General features: G+C 46.9%; 4 protein-coding genes across 4 annotated transcripts; 1 reads left to right on the top strand and 3 right to left on the bottom strand.

Moving 5' to 3' along the window:
- Positions 1-4114: 4114 nt before the first annotated feature.
- Positions 4115-5945, bottom strand: K441DRAFT_633778 (uncharacterized protein). The gene is made up of 3 exons (XM_067646383.1): positions 5377-5945; positions 5106-5324; positions 4115-5046 (listed from the first exon to the last, which is right to left on the bottom strand). Exons 1-3 carry the CDS (start codon positions 5785-5787, stop codon positions 4519-4521), a joined length of 1158 nt encoding a protein of 385 aa, XP_067505448.1. The 5' UTR covers positions 5788-5945; the 3' UTR covers positions 4115-4518.
- A 919-nt stretch (positions 5946-6864) lies between these two features.
- On the top strand, positions 6865-9195 carry K441DRAFT_608525 (glycoside hydrolase family 5 protein; the record flags this gene model as incomplete). The annotated part of the gene is made up of 3 exons (XM_067645476.1): positions 6865-7626; positions 7855-8657; positions 8761-9195. The coding sequence occupies exons 1-3, from the start codon at positions 7209-7211 to the stop codon at positions 9193-9195; spliced, it is 1656 nt and encodes a 551-aa protein (XP_067505447.1). The 5' UTR covers positions 6865-7208.
- A 276-nt stretch (positions 9196-9471) lies between these two features.
- Positions 9472-12130, bottom strand: K441DRAFT_608523 (protein phosphatase; the record flags this gene model as incomplete). The annotated part of the gene is made up of 3 exons (XM_067645475.1): positions 11927-12130; positions 11384-11875; positions 9472-11331 (listed from the first exon to the last, which is right to left on the bottom strand). The coding sequence occupies exons 1-3, from the start codon at positions 11948-11950 to the stop codon at positions 9472-9474; spliced, it is 2376 nt and encodes a 791-aa protein (XP_067505446.1). The 5' UTR covers positions 11951-12130.
- A 118-nt stretch (positions 12131-12248) lies between these two features.
- On the bottom strand, positions 12249-15311 carry K441DRAFT_63050 (uncharacterized protein). Its single transcript, XM_067646275.1, has 5 exons — positions 15091-15311; positions 14980-15036; positions 14880-14936; positions 13419-14808; positions 12249-13346 (listed from the first exon to the last, which is right to left on the bottom strand). The coding sequence occupies exons 2-5, from the start codon at positions 15024-15026 to the stop codon at positions 12708-12710; spliced, it is 2133 nt and encodes a 710-aa protein (XP_067505445.1). The 5' UTR covers positions 15027-15036; positions 15091-15311; the 3' UTR covers positions 12249-12707.
- Positions 15312-18154: the final 2843 nt, after the last annotated feature.

The following is an 18154-nucleotide window of genomic DNA, read 5'->3' as shown; positions in this document are numbered from 1 at the left end:
GCGTACTACCGTACTTCCTCCTTTATTATAGGGAACCGGCGTTGTATCCTCCCCTTTAACAGCCTCCAGACGTTCTCATTGGATTTAAATTAGGGGAATTCGCCGGCCATTCTATTATAAGCATGCCGTTCTGTTCCCAGGCTAGGCGCATAGCTTTTGCTGAGTGAATTGAGGCATTATCCTCTACAAGAATAGGCTGGTGTTATAGTGTCTGCTATAATTCCCATGCAAAATTCTTGATATTGGGGCATATATAGGTACAGTAGACGTCGCCATTTATCATCTTTCTCTTATATCCCAGCTCAATTGACCAGTCCTTTTTAAAAACAACCAGAGGTCCCTTATTCCCATAGGAGATACTGCCATAAATTATCCAGCTTGAATACCCCCTAAATTTAGGGACACAGCAATTAATATCGTATTTCTCCTTAGCGCTTCTAGTAACAAAAATCTAGCCTCTACTGGTTCGAATAGACGCTTTATCTGTCTAAATTACTACTGCCCATATCTCAGGAGTCCATTCCAGGTAAGAATAGGCCCATTTTAGCCGTGCATCTCGTTGTTCCGGTGTAATAAGGGGCTTCTCTATAGCAATACGGCGGAAATAGCCCTCTTTTTTAAAGGCCTTATATAGGGACCGCTTGCAGGCAGAGACCCCCTCTAAGAAAGCGATCTCTTTAAATAGCTTCCATCAATGGAACCGATTAAGCTTAGCCCGGGCAATAAGGCGCTATTAAGTTAGGGTATTAATATTCGGCTTCCTTTCTCTCTGCTTTTAAGGGGTCTAGGTATTCCTTTAAAGAGAGGCAGAGATTATGTCTTAAAAGACACTAAGAGAGCCTCCAATTCTCTCATAAGTCTAGCTAGCGTGACAATAAAGAGAATACGCAATATTACGCTCACGGAAGGAGAGCCGGGTTCCTGGATCGCGAAGGACAGGATAGCGAAGAAGGGGAGGTGGGTAGTGGCCCCGGTTCCGGCGTATAAGATTTGGCATGGCGTACTATCTTCCCTCTTATTTAAATATATATATGGCCTTTGTACATATTCTGGCTGCTTTATACGTATTCTGGCTGCTTCATACGTATTCTGGCAGCTTTATTTGTATTTGTAACTTACAGATTACTACTCAAAAGCTACGCTTAATACGGCTAAAACCACGCCAACGCCAGCAGGGAGCGCTGGTGACCCGCTCAGGTTACCCCCTTGTATGTATAAGGGGGTAACACGTATGGGGCAGACGCCCTCCCTGCTAGTATGCTAGTAGAATAATACAGCCCAACCATTTTGCAAGGGCTCGCTTATTTTGAAAACATACTAGCAGGGAGGGCGTCTGCCCCGTTCGTGGTACCCCCTTGTACCCCCATTGTAAACACAAGGGCACCCAAGAAGTCAGCGACGCTGCATCGCTGAGGAAAGCCGAATTAATGTCGTCAAAATAATGAAACTTGCCGTCACTCAAAATGGATTTATCGCCTCTTGTCGCATCGATCATATCTTTTCAACTTTCCATCACAACTATGGCCCTGTTCCTGAAGGATTTATAGGTGTCTACGCCCACCCCCACACAACCCCAAAATTATTTCCGGTCTATGCGTGGGTCGTGCCTTTATATACGTTTACATGGGTGCAGTTATAATACAGCATAGCTATTATATATGGATTTACCTATATTTAGTTGCTTTTATTTCTCTCACCCTATCCCTTAACACGTTGGGGTCCTTAGAGAATTTACTACTGGATTTGATTGGGCACTTGCATTGAACCGGGTTCTCTGATTGGCTAGTCCCTTATCGATAACCGTAGGACCCAAATCAACGGGTTAAGGGATAAAAAATATAGTAATATTTTAATAATATGCCTAAAGTTTAATTTCATCTGGGGCTCTAAAGCCCTTGATAGGCTATGCGATAGTCTATATATTAAGGCCCCAGTTTTTTAAGCTTTCGTCGGTCATTTTAAGCCCCTATAAATGTTACAGCAACACTGAAATCAAACGTACAAACCGGAAATAAGTAATATATGACGATTATGGCTGCCTATGGCCGTCTATGCGAGCTTAACCGACGTCCGTCGAATATGTGGTCTGTGCGGAACACCAGAACCAGAAGCACGCGTATAGCCTATATTGATTTAATCAATACAATACCATCAACCATGCCTTCCAATCGTACTTCCAATGATGCGTATAGACCTTGTTCAGCCGACTCAATATGACATTCAACCAAATCGGGTCGCTAAAAGCCCACCACCAGAGCTGTGGCCGCTGCCCGATTTTACACCAAATCTACCCCCCAATCTTGATCGACAGTATTTGGCTGTAGTGTATGCCATATACTGTTCTGCAGAGAGGACGCTTGCAGGTTACCTCATATTGAGCGACCCAACTCTAAGAAATAAGCTATACAGATTGTTTTATATGATATTTAGTGGATCACCAGTCCCATATTCCTGAGCACGGCGATTTGATCCTATTGATCCGATTGGCTAAATCCTTATCGATAACAGATGGAACTCGGAATACGGCTACATATGCGCTTCAGGGAACAGGGCCTATGTAAACACCAATATATCGCTCTTGTTGCACACCCATTATCTCTCCCACGCTGAAGATATTTTTAATTTTATGCGGCCGTTACAATAGCTTCTCTCTGTTTCTGAGTATTCCACCCACCAGCTGTCAATGAGCACCACCGGCCAGAACGGCTCTCCACGCTCGTTCGTATCTTTTGGGCTGTCCAGCCATTTGCGTGGCTAGCGAATGTCACCGACAAGCATAAAGTTGCAAAGCGTCTATCGGACCTCTTCCATGCGCCNCCCATGCAGTAGGCAAGCCACAAAGGGAAGGTCATTTCGATACTTTACACTTATTTGCGATAAAGGCTTTCAGCCTGCTTACGCCCCAAGCATTTGGCATATCATTTTGAATCTGATATCAACGCCAGCGGCCCGAAACCAAGGTCCTCCCACGGATATCAGTCTCACACATCGAGAAACGTCGCACGGCATCTCAGCCAGCCAAGAAGGCTGTGTGAAGTCTTGAGAGTTTTGATGAAACGAGATCGCAACAAAAGAAATCATGGATAGTCCCCAAAGCCTTCTACCAGAACGGCAGGAGATACAAGTTGAAAATTCCCAGCTGTAGATGCACGTCGATGTTAACAGATGCCTCGTATTCGTGTGGATTGCACAGCTTGATATGCATGCATCAGCTCCCGGCTGGTCCTCTCCTTGCTTGGCCAACTTCTTAATGATGCAATCCCTTCGAATGCCATCCTGTCATAACCCTATCATTTCTACCCTCTCTTTCATGAAAACCTTTTCGTTGTTCCACCAAATTTCACTATCTTGATATCATTTATCATTCTTTTACGCTATATAGCTGTTTGAGTTACATTGCTGCGGAAGTACAAATACTGCTCGTACGCCGCCCATGCCAGCGCCTTTCCATGAATTTTCATTCGATGCTAGACTCCGGTCCCGCGACCATACTAATCCTCAATCATGTTTTAAGGCAAGCAGACCCTTCATGCCTTGTAACTTGGAATTTGCATAACAAATCAAGATCGAGCAGCGAGCGACAATATGCCACTAACTACGCGTCTTACGGTTTCTTGCACTTGTACCGCCTTCATGCCTATCGTAAATGTCTAAAGGCCGCTCACAAACCGGGACGCACGCAGCAGTCGTCTGCGGCGCTCTTCTAAAACACTCCTAGAGTTGCCAAACACTAGTACGCTTTCATTCCACGTTTCTGGAAAAGGGTTATGGCCTCACGTAGAGGGACGAGACTTGAAGCCGAAGAGAAGTGGAAATCGAATTAGCCATATTACTTTGCTCCTAGCAGATCCTTCCTGTTGCTTCTTTCTTTCCTAAGAGAGAAAACCTCCAGCTCCTCACAGGAAGTCGCAGACCAGCCTGATGTGCACACCGATATCCCCTCGACGAGATCGTCACATAATAAAGACTGCCATGAGTGAAGTTCGTATTGTGGAAAGTGTCGCTCTTGCGTCAGGAGGAGTACGCAAGCTTTGCTCGTTCTTCAAAACTGTGAAAACGGCATATGAAATGTTCAAGCCTAGCGAGGACATAACATGCGCGCAAATCCAGTAGAGTCCTGCACAACATGGAATTCAAGTGTATATACAGCGAATATGATCACACGAGTGTACACCCCACCAAGACTTCCCTTTTCTCCCTGCCGCGTGACGGCTATGTATATGCTACCCGGAGCCCCTTATTCCATCCACTGCAGAAAATCACCGTTTGCTATAACGTAATCCCACCTGGCTCTTGCCAAGTCATCCGCCAGAAACATAGCGGTTCGTCCAAAGTCTTGCCATGTCACGAAAGAAATCCTGAACGCCAAGAATGCAGCTAATGATGTTAATCGGAAGATGCTGCAGTCCCTTCTTTTGCCTTTTCTTTTCTTACTGTCATAGAAGATACAAGATTACCTTTTATCAGGATTTTTACTTCCTACTACACAAATTCTCTGCAATTACCAGCAAAGACGCGCTAAGTTGCATGCATCAACTCCAATAGCCCGCTCGCCGCCCTCCCCGTGACGATACTACTCGTCAAACCCGCATCTTCAAACGTCTCATCCCGTCTCCTCACATATGAAGGGCCATTCACATTGCGCTCCTCGCTTTCTGGTGGGCTACTCAGCTGCTCTATGGCCCGCGTCTGCGCCACCGGCGTCGCAAAGGACGCCCCGCCGACCTGTTCTGGCGAGGCAGAGGCGGGCGGGGAAGAAGGCAAGTACGGCTCCGTGATATGACGGCTGGAGTATGCTGTCGGAAGAAGAACCGGGGCGGGGAGGAGTTTGGGAATCGTTGTGGCAGGAGCAGTACGAGAGGAAGAGGGAGAAGTGGAGGATATTGTTATGCTTGGGACTGGCGGACGCGAGGGCGAGGCTGAGCTGCATGGTTCAGCGCCAAGGCCTGGGGTGGGAAGTGCCAGTTCAGATAGTGGGATATTTGTTTGGTTTGTGCGGACTTTATACAACGCGATGCGGAGACGGAGACGGAGTGTTTCTGCTTGCTGGAGACAAGGATGTGGTATTAGCATGACGCATTTTAATAAAACTATGAGGGACCTACTGATTTGATAGAAGGCTCTGAGAGAGATTCTGGCATTTCTGGTGGTGACGACGATGCGTGCTGCGAAGCTAGTGATGATCCTTGAGGGTTGTAATCGATCAATGATGAGAAAGATGCCTTGGTCGCAGAAGTCTCTTGCGAAATATTGCCTTCTAGCTCGGGGGAGCCTACGTTGGTGGAAGAGAGGTCATCATCTTGAAGGTCCATCATGGGCGGTGACTTGAAAGAGATCAGCAGTTGCCTATCGCATAGCAGCGTAAATGCTAGGTACCGTGTGCCCACGCATGTTAGCCCTAGATGCAGACGTAAAGGCGTCCCGTAAATAGGCTTCGCGTTCATCATGTCGTCTGGGCGTATATCCTCGATGCTCTTCTCTCGCGACCGCGCCGTCGACCTCATTAATAGACCTCTTTCTCCCAATTCCGGATATAGTGAAGTCGGGCCAGTTCTCAGCATTCAGCGACCTTACTGGAGATAACGACTGGACCTGTTTGAACGGGCTGTGGCCTTTCAATACCTCAAGCTTATCTGCTCCATGGTGGAGATTTGGGGACCCGATTCGCGTGTTAGGAGTGAGTTCTCCTAAGACGCGTCGAGCAGAAGGTTTTACAGGTGTATTGGTAGCTCCATATACCATGACGGCGTCCTGGTGAACCGCGGTTGCAGTGGTGGGTGTTGACATGATGCGGCACGCGTTGTAATAGGTATTTACCCAAACCGGAAGCAGAGGGCCAATTTGTGAGGGGTAATCGGCTAGATGAAATGATAGGGCAGCAGCGGAGGCAATTGGGGTATGAGTATACTCTAAAAAGAATACAGACACAAAAACACCGGGATTTGATGGTGGTGTTGATTGTGTTCGACGTCGCGTTATTAAACCCTGACTTTATCGGTCGGCTGGTAATCCCTGTCAGACATTCCTTGGCAGGAACTTCTAAGCCTAACCCACCATCTCTTCAATGCCAGCCATCATATGTATGCTCCCTAAACTATTGAAATGCCCTTCAAAAACGCTATGCTATACGATAATACGTCTCAGGAAGCCCATACCAAAAGGCGCTAGATGACATGGATATCAATGGCCAACCTACCGCTGCCCAATTTGTCCCCGCAAGTGACCTATTCAGAGCCGATTTCAGCTCTTTAAAATCCCAGCAATCCCACGCTCCGGGCACAGCGAGATCACTATCAAATCACACACGAATTATAGCCTCCTGCCAGCTTAGGCGCAATATCAGAGAATGAACGTACGAAGAAATGGCAGTATCAACATGTCTACATTATGGCGAGACTCTCAATAGCTCTGATTCTAGTGAACTAGACGCTTTTTAGTACTTTTTTACAGTGCATAGCAGTCATTTTATGTTCAGAGCCGCTAAAGACCGCTTGGTGACTTATTGGAGGGGCAACCTGGTCAATTCCTAAGCTGGTCTTGGATATGCGGAGGATCCAAGCTATACTATTTATACAGTTGATTACGAGAATCCATTCTTCTGATATATTAAAACTAGACGTCGATATACCAGTGATGGGCCCGCCATCATTGCTGTTTAATTTCCTGAATAAACTTCTTGACAGACAGGAATTCGTCTAGAGCGGAACTGTTTCGGAGCAGTTGAAGAGTTTCTAATCATAACGCTTCTTGAATCTTGAAAGCTCAAACTAAGCGTCATCCGGCCTTCGTCCGTCCCCTGACCTCGCTCATCCCGCCTTTGTTTACTTCCCCTGATGATCTGTTGGTCTGTTCGTAATGGGCCAATCATGGGCAGACTCGGCTTGGCTGATCTGCATTGAACCTTCCAGCCCAACATCTATCGAGTGTACGTCACTAGGCGTTTTTATCTCAAAGCGTGGCAGCAACAACTAGAGATGGGCTACCGGGACACGACTGCTCCGCCTGCCTAGACCTGCATGGCTAGTATAGAAATGGGTTAAGATCATGCAACGTCCTCTTATATCCTCTTATTCCTTACCGCTTCATTTACAACCTACCTCCTCGTATCGTGACCTTTATCAACGTCTTCTTATCGGATTTCCTCATAGCTCCATCAGCGTTATAACTAGTCGCACCTATAGTATACCTCTTCGAATAACTGAGAGAAAATGAAAGGGTTTCTCTACAAAGCTAAGGAGCAGGTGCAGTCCGCTCTGCCAAAAGACCAACAACGGCCTAGCAAGCCACGCCCTCCTCCGCCAATTCCTGGATCCAAGCCTGTCTTCCTTCAGCGTAACGCTACTCAGACAGACCAACCATCTTCGATTTCCGAACCAACACCTTTGGATGTCATCCGTTATCGCTACCATCATGGTACTAACCTTGGGTCCATATATGTACTAGAGAAATGGCTTTATCCATCCATGTTTCCAGGAAACGCTGCTTCAAATCAATCAAGTGAATTAGAGGCTGTGAAGTTATGGGCTTCTCAGATAGGAATGGATGCGGCGAGAGCAAAGTTCGAGGCGCATTGGGCGAATGCAATATCGGATTCAAATTTCGAGTGGCTGGCTAATACAGCGAAATGTAGGTTTATCACAAATGAATCATCTACAATCCCTTACTCAGACTACCATATACGTCAAACATATACTGTTTAGAGCAGGTAATCGTAGCCTGTCTAAACCACAAATATGTTACTTAGAAGTTTTCGGACATATTAGACGGATATTCTTAACATTCTAACTGAGCTAATGCTGCACCCCGGCACCGTCACTCTCGTTGATCTTTGATCATATTTGCTGACAGTTCCAGGCACAACTATCCGCCTTCCTATCGGTTATTTCACTCTTGGCCCCGCCTTCTGCCAGGGCACAGATTTCGCACCCTATCAATCCATCTACACCTCTGCCTGGTCATCCGTCCAAACACTCGTATTCCAAGCCCGCGCTCACGGTATCGGTGTGCTTCTAGACCTCCACGCTCTCCCAGGCGGCACGAACGGTAGCGATCACTGCGGCACTAACAGCGGCTCCGCCAATCTCTGGAGCTCACCTTCCAACCTCAGCCTAGGAATACGATGTGCAGAATTCCTAGCCCATTCAGTGAGTTCAGGGCTCGACGGCGTAGTCGGCATCCAGCTCTGCAATGAGGCAATCTGGGAAGCGCCAAGCATGTACGCCTGGTACGACACGTGCGTAGCTGCTATCAGCGCTATTGATCCTAGCATTCCTGTCTACATCTCCGATGCATGGAACCTCAAAAAGGCGCTTGATTACGTCGCCAAGAAGAACAGTGCCACCTCTATGACTCCCCCTGTAGTTGTGGACACGCATCTCTACTGGGCTTTCACTGACGCCGACAAGGCGAAGACGCCTCAGACCATCATCGGCGAAGCCAGCAACAAGCTTAGCAACTTAGACGGCAAAGAAGGCAGCGTGATCGACCGCGGAGCTGTCCAAGTTGTTGTTGGTGAGTACAGCTGCGTATTGACCGAAGACTCGTGGGCCAAGCGCGGCGGGACCGAGAAAGCGGAGTTGGTGAAGCAGTTTGGACAAGCGCAGAGTACGCGGTACCAACAGCGCGGCGGAGGTAGTTATTTCTGGACATATAAAATGGTGGGTCTATTCCGCTGACTTCGCCTCTAACTCGGAACTCATCCAAGTCACATGCCATTTCTGTGAGGGCTGTGTTGACACCTTAGCCACTAATATTTCTCAGGATTGGCTCCCTGGAGGCGAATGGGGCTTCGTGGCCTGCACTTCATCCGGTGCCATCACCGCACCTTTCAACCTCTCCCTTTCCCCTTCCGACATCTCCGACCGACTGAACAACGCCAATTCCCAGCGTGACTCGCTCATGCGCGCCACCGTTTCCGCGCATGTGTCGTACTGGGACCGCACATCTCCCGGCACGAATTTTGAGCATTGGCGCTTCGAGAATGGCTGGAAAGTGGGGTTCTCAGACGCGTACGCCTTCTTTGGCACGAGGACGGGGAAGGGCTTGTCTTCGCAGGGAGGAGACAAGATTGGATGTTTGGAGATTTGGGTGCTGAAGAGGGTGAGAGAGAGTGGGATGCGCGGGGGTTTTGTGTGGGAATTTGAGCAAGGACTTAGAGCTGGCATTAGGGATTTCTACCAGGTTGTGGGTATCTGAGAGAACAAAAGGAAGGGCTTAGACTGGCGAGATAAATACTCCGCTGGAAAGTATAGTTGATAAGGATCTCTTAGGGTAGGCATCTTCGAGGAGGCGCAGTTGCCAAGGCATTTGGGATAGCCTTGACGTGCTTAACGGCTTCATCTGGTGCTCTGCTCTAGAACATCTGTAAATGAACAATCCTAGATCAAGCAGTTATAAGTTCGTCAGCGCATCGAGTCTCTTCATTGATTCATGTTTTCTCATTGAGTGGATATAGTCATGGTATCTTCCTGTTTACTGCATCTCAACTTCCATCACTTCCCTCGCCGCCCTCGGACTCCGCGATCTTTGCGGACTTCCACTCCTCCCAATTCCCAAATTCGCCAATCCAGTGGCCAGGCCTACTGCACCTTGTGGCAATGACGCTCCTGCTTTCGGATGCATTGTCGTGCCTACGCCAACCGCTTCGTCTGCCGTATCAATGCCAGTCACAACTGGTGCCGTGAATACAGGTGTAGAAGCGCCGCTGCGAGCAGGAGTCATTGCGCCATTCGGGGCGTTGGATATGTTCGAGGTAGCAGGAGTAAGTATAGGGACTCCGGTTGGTAGGCCTGTAGGACCATTCATCTCCTCGTCCTGGCGTCCAAATACCTCTGCCCACCACCTGGCCTCGCCTTTCCTTGGGAAAATCATGCGTTCCTGACCCCTCACACTGTCGTCGACCGTGGGGTCATACTTAGGATTTATGAACTCTGGTCTCCGCGAGAGAAAGTAGTCCCAAACGCTGCGAGTTCGCTCTGCAGCTCTCGCCTCCATGCGCTCCTTCTCATTATCAAAAAGGAAAGTCCCATACTGGCATGAGTAGAGATGGTATAGCAAGCGGCGGAGGAATCGCTCATTGAACTCGAAACGAGTCGGATACTGGTACAGTAACTGATACGTCGCATCTAAGAACTGGTGGAAAACCGGGGAGACTTCATTAACCTTTGTGACGCGATGTTCCTCAGCGGCACTCGTTGGCACGCTCAACGCTCTGAGCGCCCCGCCAGTTTGTGCGTTGTCCCCGAACGGTTGCATCTCACCATCTGTGGCTTCAGGCAGAGATTCTCTACTCTCGTTCTTCCTATTAAATAGGCCTTTAGCGCTCAGGAGGGCGTTCTCAAAAGCGTTGCCACTGCCCGGGGAACCAGTGCCGTTTAAACCATTCCTGCCGCCGACGCGCTCGTTCTCGATCTCAAACCATTTCTCACTGCTCAGGAAGCCGGAACGGTGTCGGAACATGTGTCCGAATGATAGCCAATCCTTTTCGACCAGAACGATAAAGCCTTCCAAAGTGCGGTAGTATGGGTCTAAACATAGTTGACTCAAAGCACTAAGTTGACTCGTCCGATCCCAACCATCCGAACAGTGTATAAGGACATGAGAATGTATAATGCCAACAGTACGCGCGATCAGATGGCTACCGTCAAGTAGGTTACTGATGTGATCGAGCCATCCACTTTTAACCAACAGATCTCGATTCGGTGGTAAAGGAGTCACATCTGAATCTTTCATCGCTTCAACAACTCTTTCGAGAGACTTTCGCATGACGTGGATATTGTCGATACCCAGATAAGCTTTCTGTGCTCCCTTGTAGTACTCCATATTTTCAGATCCCAATCCAACGGCTTGCATGGCGTACGCATTGACTGTCGGTCGAGCGTCGACTATCATATTTCGCTGTTGTGCTCCATATACCTTTGGGATATCCTTACCATTCTCAGAGGAATCCTCTAAGTCCTCCACAGTCTTTCCCGATGCTAAAGTTTCTGCATCGGCTAATCCCACAAATGAACTGTCAGCACTAGAGGAAGCAAGATTCACCATGCTAGAATCGGGGCTTGAGCCGGCAGGGTTTGGGGTAGGTGCTTGTGAGGTTCTCCACCCACTATTAGTTGCAAATATAGCTGCTACCAACTTCTCGTCTTGTGGACTCCTGTTTCCCCGGAACCCAGCGCGCGGTTGTGAGCTACGAGTGATAGAGCAATTGTTGATGGGGTGACGGTATACGAGAGCAGGTATTCGCGCACGCGATCTATATTTGCCAGCGTAGTTTAGGACATTATCAGAGATTGTGGTTGGGACAACCAGTAAGGCTGGATAGGTGGGGGAGTACTAATTTAGAGTTTCAGCTCCGCATTGTCTCGACAGTAATAGAATCGCATACCGAATAGTCGACGTTGATCTCCGATATTCGCCAGCCCTTCTCCGAGTCCTTCGCGTTGATGCCTAGTCGCTTCCACTCTTTCCGAGCATCGTAGATTTCCCATCCATTAATGGCCTTCTCTGGAGGCTGTGGGTCATAGGTAAATGCCAATAACCTGTCGAGCCTCCCCAGTTTACATGTAAGTGCACGGATGCTATCATAGACATCGCGTGCCTTATTCTCCCCAATGAAATGGAATGCAAAAAAGGTAAAGTCGCGACACCGTAAGCGGATAGAAGGGGATTGATGTGAGGCTGGAGGAGCAGGACGGTAAGTGCATAAGGATATCATTGGGTATGTAATCCATAGCTCTCGTTTCCGGGGTTTAGCAGACGCCAGCTGTGAGGCATCGGTAGGTGGAGGAGGAAAGTGGCTGAAGACAAGATGGTGGGGCATGAGATGTAGGGTTCCCTCCAGTCGAACACCTTTCCTCCATAACGTAACGTCGTCTACCTGCAAAGGTATCAGATATGAATTATGTCTAAGGCTCTGGTGTACACTTGCCTTGCTCACCCGGATTTTCTCCATAGGAACAGCTACTGTGAAATGCGTTATAACATGCAACTTAGTGCGGCGGAACGCAGAAGTGATATATAAGAGAATGAATGAGGAAGGGCTAGTTTGCGAGTTTCTCGCTGAGGTATAATCTAAGTATCAATGCCTATGGAGAGTCGCGGAATATATGGAAGTGGCATAGATGTGAGCGCATGCCCGCTGATGGTGGAGGGCCGCAGCTTGGGCCAGCAAAAAGTCTTGGCTAACCACGAGACAATCGATAAGGTGACGACCTCAACGCCTCAGGAATTAGCAGCCCCGTCCGTGTGATCGTTGCCACGGTATATCACGGCATATCGCATTTAGGAAGAGTCATTGAACTATTCCGTAACTAAATATGTGGAACTAAGTCATCAACTTTTTCAACAAAACCTCTACCTAACACTCTTCTAGTCCTCAGCTTTAGATCCTAGTTAATAAACTACCAATCGTACAGGCTGTGCGCGTGCCATATCGTGCTGGTGACTGAGTCCGCAACAGTAGGAAAATTCATTGCTTTATTTGATTGTGTACAACCAAGGCGCACCATTCTGTTTTAGAAATAAACGATATTGATTAACAAATATGCTCTTTACTATATTGAACTCTGTTGTTTAGAGTATATATCTATAATACAAGCACCCTATAATAATACTATAGCGGACACGGTATACTGTAAAAAGCCTCTGGATCCCTTGGCTCCTTATTAAACTATTAGTTGACTGATTCTAAATAGACACTAGCCAGATGCTTAAAGGGAGAGTGATGTTTTAGCAATTCCCTCTGTGACTTGTTCAATGCCTGAATCAAGAGCTCGTTTAATGATTTCAATACAGCGGTCGAAGCAGACATTTTCAGTTCCCTCTTCCGCACCTTCGTAGTCATTGATCCAGTCGTTGCCAACGAATTCCCTCATAAGCTCGGTGAGACAAAAGAACAACGACGAATCCCTTAGCGTATTTAAAGAAGCGTAAGCCTTAAGCCGCTGTGTTTTTGTCTTAAAATTACTCAACTGCATGATAACCCCCACCTTCGCACTCATCACCAGGTTAATACCCGCGCCGGGGTTTGTGATAGTTGCAAGGTCCTCTTTGACATCTCCAATACCAACTCTGCTCAGCAGGTCAATGGTACAGAGCCAGAAGATGGATTCGCAATCGTGGATTGGTCGATGTGTAGATGGTGCAGAAGATTTGCTTAACAACGAAGTAGCCATAAAAGGAACTGTGCCAGTTCTATCCTGTGCTCCTGTACCTTGATCGTCGGTAGACGCCGCCATATCTAAATCGCAAACCTTTAGTATGTGTTGATTATCGATCCTAATGTTTGTGAATGAAATGTCCCTATGGACTATGCCCCTCTCAGCCATTACTTTAATAGCTGAGAAGGCCTGTTGCCAGATCGAGGATATTGTTGGCAAGGAATCCAATAAAGAAACAGCATCACTAAAGGACGAACTGACCCAAGCAGTGACAATATCTCTATGTTCCCTGTTATCGCAGTCCTGCTGTGATCTGCCTTCAGGTCGTCTTGGATCGTATAGCAAAGCCGTCGGATCTTCTGAGGCAGAAGTTGCACTCCCAGTGTGCTGGGTAAAGTTGAGTCCCTGGACCTTGGCCCTATCGTAGAAAGTTTCAAGAAGGATCATTGGTTGCCCAGAAGAACACTGTCGCCCAAAAACCGTAGTGTCGTTCTCATTCTCAACCTTAACAACACCGTAGGCAAGCAATTCCACTATATTAGGCTGGTCCTGGAGACTTGAGAGGTAGTGCCCTTCATGTTTCCGAAGCTCTTGAGGCCAGCTACTCTTATAACACCAGTCCCAGCCTGTTTTTTCCTTTTCTTTAGGGTTAACGAGGTTGGCTTTGAAAGCCACAGTCGCGCGACTAACAAGGTGATCTCTAGATGGACCTGCCACCTGATCGTCGATATATAGTTGTCGACCATCTACAGTAACCACTTGAAACAGTCTGTCGTCTGGATCGTATTTATGGAATGGCGCCTCCTTCCCAGCAGGGTATCCAAGCCTACTAGGTTTGTGATAAAATGCTCCAAGCAAGCATTGTATGAACTTAGCCGTATCTATCTCGATATCCAGTGGCTTACTTGCCATAAGACCTGACCGATCAAAATGCAAAAGCCGCATTATTGATCCACAGTGCAGAAAACAGTAAACGTATCTTCGGCTCCATTGATATCGAAGCGCCTCAGCAGCTTTTAAAGCACAGTCGATGTATACCTTGGCATTCTTCAGATCCTGGGAATTGCGTTTACATTCCCAAAGCACATCAAGGCATTCCCAAACCGGCTCTCTGCACTCCACTATGGGAAAACACTTGTCGTCCATCGGCGCGGGTTTCCAGTTGTTAGGAGGGGGCAATATCGTCTGCGGCTTGGCGAGTCGGACAAATTTCGGTTGAGTTTCGCGAGGTCGCTGCGATTCTGCATCCTCAACAACTATAGTCATAAGATCTGGCTTCGACTCCTTCTGCCTCGCTGTGCTGCCGTAATTCCCTTTTAGCCATCTTGCTTCGGTGTTCCAAGTCTTCATTAGGGAATTTCTCTGGTGAGATATTCTAATATGACCCCGACGGGGATTGTTGGCTTTAGGCTTTCTAAAGTACTCCCCTAAGCCGTCTAAATTCGCGATGCATTGTATAACTGCCTTAAATTCCTCCTCGTTTGAGTCAGAAGACAATTTATGTGTAGATGAATTACTTTTCTTTCCACCTGTGCAGCTTCCTATGAAGGTTTTCCACTCGTCCTTCTCGCAAAGATCGTCCACGTGCTTCTGCGTAACTTTTGGAATGTCTTCTATGAATGTATCTAATAGCGTCGACGAGATATAGGACCGGTGGGCGAGGTCAGCGACCATGGAAAATTGGCGAAGCTCGGCATTGTCGCTGATTAATGAGCTACTTACTGCATTAAATGGTGTCGAGTGAGGAGGTGATGTGATTGTATTTTTCGTTGGTGTAGCCTATACATTCAGCTACGTTTTCAGAGCGGCAGGGCATTCTTACAGGTATAGTCGGATTGATGATGTTGCCCTCCTCCCCAATCCTGCCATGCGGATCCACCTATACTCCGGTTAGTATGTTAAAACGCACCGGAGTGTTTTATTGTATTCTTACCTTTGCTAGCTTCCGCTGCGGCATGATGAGTCTATGTAGAAGAGCTTGCAGCAACTAATTACTAGAATAATTGCACCGTGCTGAGGTAGTTACGCAACTGATGGCGATATAAGGTTAATTATCGCGCCACTTTGTTTTACGCGTTCCTCGGCAAGCCCAGACGTGATTCCGTGGGCGGATTTTCAGCTTCACCCCTCTTTAGCGAGCGCTGCGAAAATTTCAAATTCGGTACGCGCATCCAATCTCTCACTAACTGTAAGAGTGCATATAGGGAAATTTTGCTAGGCGAGAACTTCAAAATTCCAAGTCGTTTTGCGAGGCGTCTTGGTCACGTCTGCGTACACAAGGTACCACCATAGTAGGGCTTAGCGAAAATCGCGAAAATCAAAGTTCCCTATACAGCTCTGGGCACGACCAGCTTCACCCCCCCCCTCTGGCAAAATTATTATTTCGCTACGGTACGCGGGCTCGCCAAATCGCCACCAACTGTACATAGTAATTGTAGCGAACGCATATGCCTGCAGCAAGGACCTTTTTAGTTGCCCTGGAGAATCACCTTGGTTGGCCGGGAGAATCACCTTAGTTGGCCGGGAGAACCAAATTAAAGACGTACGCTGCCTCCTCTCCCCCTTAACAACGCCTCTGTTGCGGCCGCCAAAACGCGAATACAACGCTGTCTCTGCAATTGTCGATGAAATTTAGCAATATCGTACGGGTGGAAGCCTTACGATATTTGACAAAGATCACGATACTACGGAGGAAGGTTGATCGCAAGTCCCCCAGAAGCAAAGTTCTTGCAGCGAAGCATACAGCTTCGCTACAATTACTATGTACAGTCGGTGGCGATTTGGCGAGCCCGCGTACCGTAGCGAAATAATATTTTTGCCAGACGGGGGGGGTGAAGCTGGTCGTGCCCAGAGCTGTATGCAGTTTTTATGCTGCATACTCTTACATAGTAATTGTAGCGAACGGCTGTGGCTACACGCAAGGACCTTTTTGGTTGCCATGGAGAATCGCCTTGGTTGGCCAGGAGAACCAAATTGAAGACGTACGCTTCTTCCTCTCCCCCTTAACTACCCCTCCCGCTGTGGCCGCCAAAACGCGAGTGCAACGCTGTCTCTGCAGAGAGGTCGATGGAATTTGGCAATATCGTACCTCACGATATTTAACAAAGATCACGACAGAAAGGCCGATCGCTGTCCGCTGGTTCTTGCAGCCAAGCATACGGCTTCGCTACAATTACTATCCCTTCGTGTGTTTCTTATGACCTGGCGTTCTTGGCAGCTCCTTCGTGCGGGCGCTAGGCCCAAAACCCTCAAGCGTTATTTTTAGGAGGCCCATACACTAAAATTAAGACACTATTATAGTTGTAGGTAAGGAGCTTTTAAAGCAGCTGCTAGTTGCTTATATATATAATATAGATAAAAATAATGTCTAATTTAACTATATCTACTGCCTTAACGAATATAGAGTCCTCCCCTCCCTCCAAACCAGTATTACCTGCGCCGTTAAGTTATTTAGTGGAGGAGCAGCTTGCCGCGTTAAGTGCTAAGCTAAAGGATCTAGTAGAGCAGGTAGATCGCATAGGCAGTTAAGGATCGTCTATATTAGTAGAAGGTTAAAAAGGGTAGTAGAAAGTAGTTATTAATTAGTTAGCTCTTAAATAGAACTCTATAAAGTAGCTCTTATATAGAGGCTTTAAATAAATAGAATACTTAGTAGTCGTCTAGCGTGCCTTTATAATAGCGTTCCTAGCCTTCTTTTACTTATAAAGCCAGTAATATAGAAGAGCTCTTAAGTTGTGAGTTTATAAATATATAGAACGTTAAGTATAAGAGCTAAGCTACTATCGAATTAATAGAAGGGGAGTATTTAACGTAACGTACTCGCTTCTTTATAGGCCGCTATTTCTATAGCTAGGGCCTCTACTACGTTAATATTAGCTAGGATTTAGAACGTTAATAGAGTGGGTAAGGGTTTGTACTTCCTTATTAGTTACCCCTATCCTTTTACTGCTAAGGATAACAAGATTCCAGGCCAGTTAAATCTGGAACAGTTAGTGCGTCTTTAGGAACGGCTTTCTTAAGGTTCTAAACAGTGTTTTACTAATAAGGAAGGCGTTAATAACTGCTGCATTAAGCGCCTAAAAGAATAGCGGCATCTAATTCCTAACTAACGTAATTTGCGTAGTATAGTAGCTTCATAATTAATTATGGATATTAATGCCTCCCATCCAGTTATTGTAATCGATTAATAGACGTGGCAGCGTTAGCTTCTTCCTAGCCTTATGTTACGGGACGGGGCAGTGGCTACAAGACGTATGTATTTAAGGAGTCTACAAAACGTTGCGCGATCGATCGTAAGGGTCAAGGGCGTAAGGAGGTGATATACCTACGCGTAGCTAACATAAGCTGTACGCGAGGTGTACGCGAGAGCACGGGGCTCTCCTATGGAGGCCCCTGCGGTGGGGTTCCGTAACATTACCCCCCCTCCTATAGAGGCGGAGCTCCGGCGACGCTGTGGTTACTATATATATATAAAAGGGATACTTAGGGTATAGAAAAGAAGAAAGGGGGGTATTGCTAAAGGCTTAAAACAATATTATATAATACGGCTTAGCATCTAAAAATCCAACCAATTAGATAACTTTAACCGCCGGTTAAAGTTCCTAGATATCTTAACAATATTCTAGTTATATAATCGCACTTTACCGCAATCTAACGGCAATTTAACGGTAATTTACCCCTACGTAGTAATATATAACAGTTTAACTCTATAAGGGCTCCTATAGAGGATTAAGTATAAAATCTCTACTTAGGCCCAGTTTCTATAGGTTCACGTAGTAAAAGTCGCTAATTAAATTCTTTGCATTTTCGAAGTCTTCCTATAGTTGCTATTCTGGCTAATTTATGTTGAATCCTATATATATAGCTCTATAGTAGAGCCATTATCCTCTGCCTTTGCTAAAGTATTTAGAGTTAATAATTCATTTAATAGTCCACTCCTTATAGTTCTCGTCTTCGTTCTTGTCTCGGATTAGTACTAGTAGGGGTTTAAACTATAT

This window comes from Cenococcum geophilum, assembly GCF_001692895.1.
Source record: "Cenococcum geophilum 1.58 unplaced genomic scaffold K441scaffold_15, whole genome shotgun sequence".
NCBI lineage: Eukaryota > Fungi > Ascomycota > Dothideomycetes > Gloniales > Gloniaceae > Cenococcum > Cenococcum geophilum.
The sequence above is the reverse complement of the archived record's forward strand: the minus strand, read 5'-3'. Positions and strand labels throughout refer to the sequence as shown.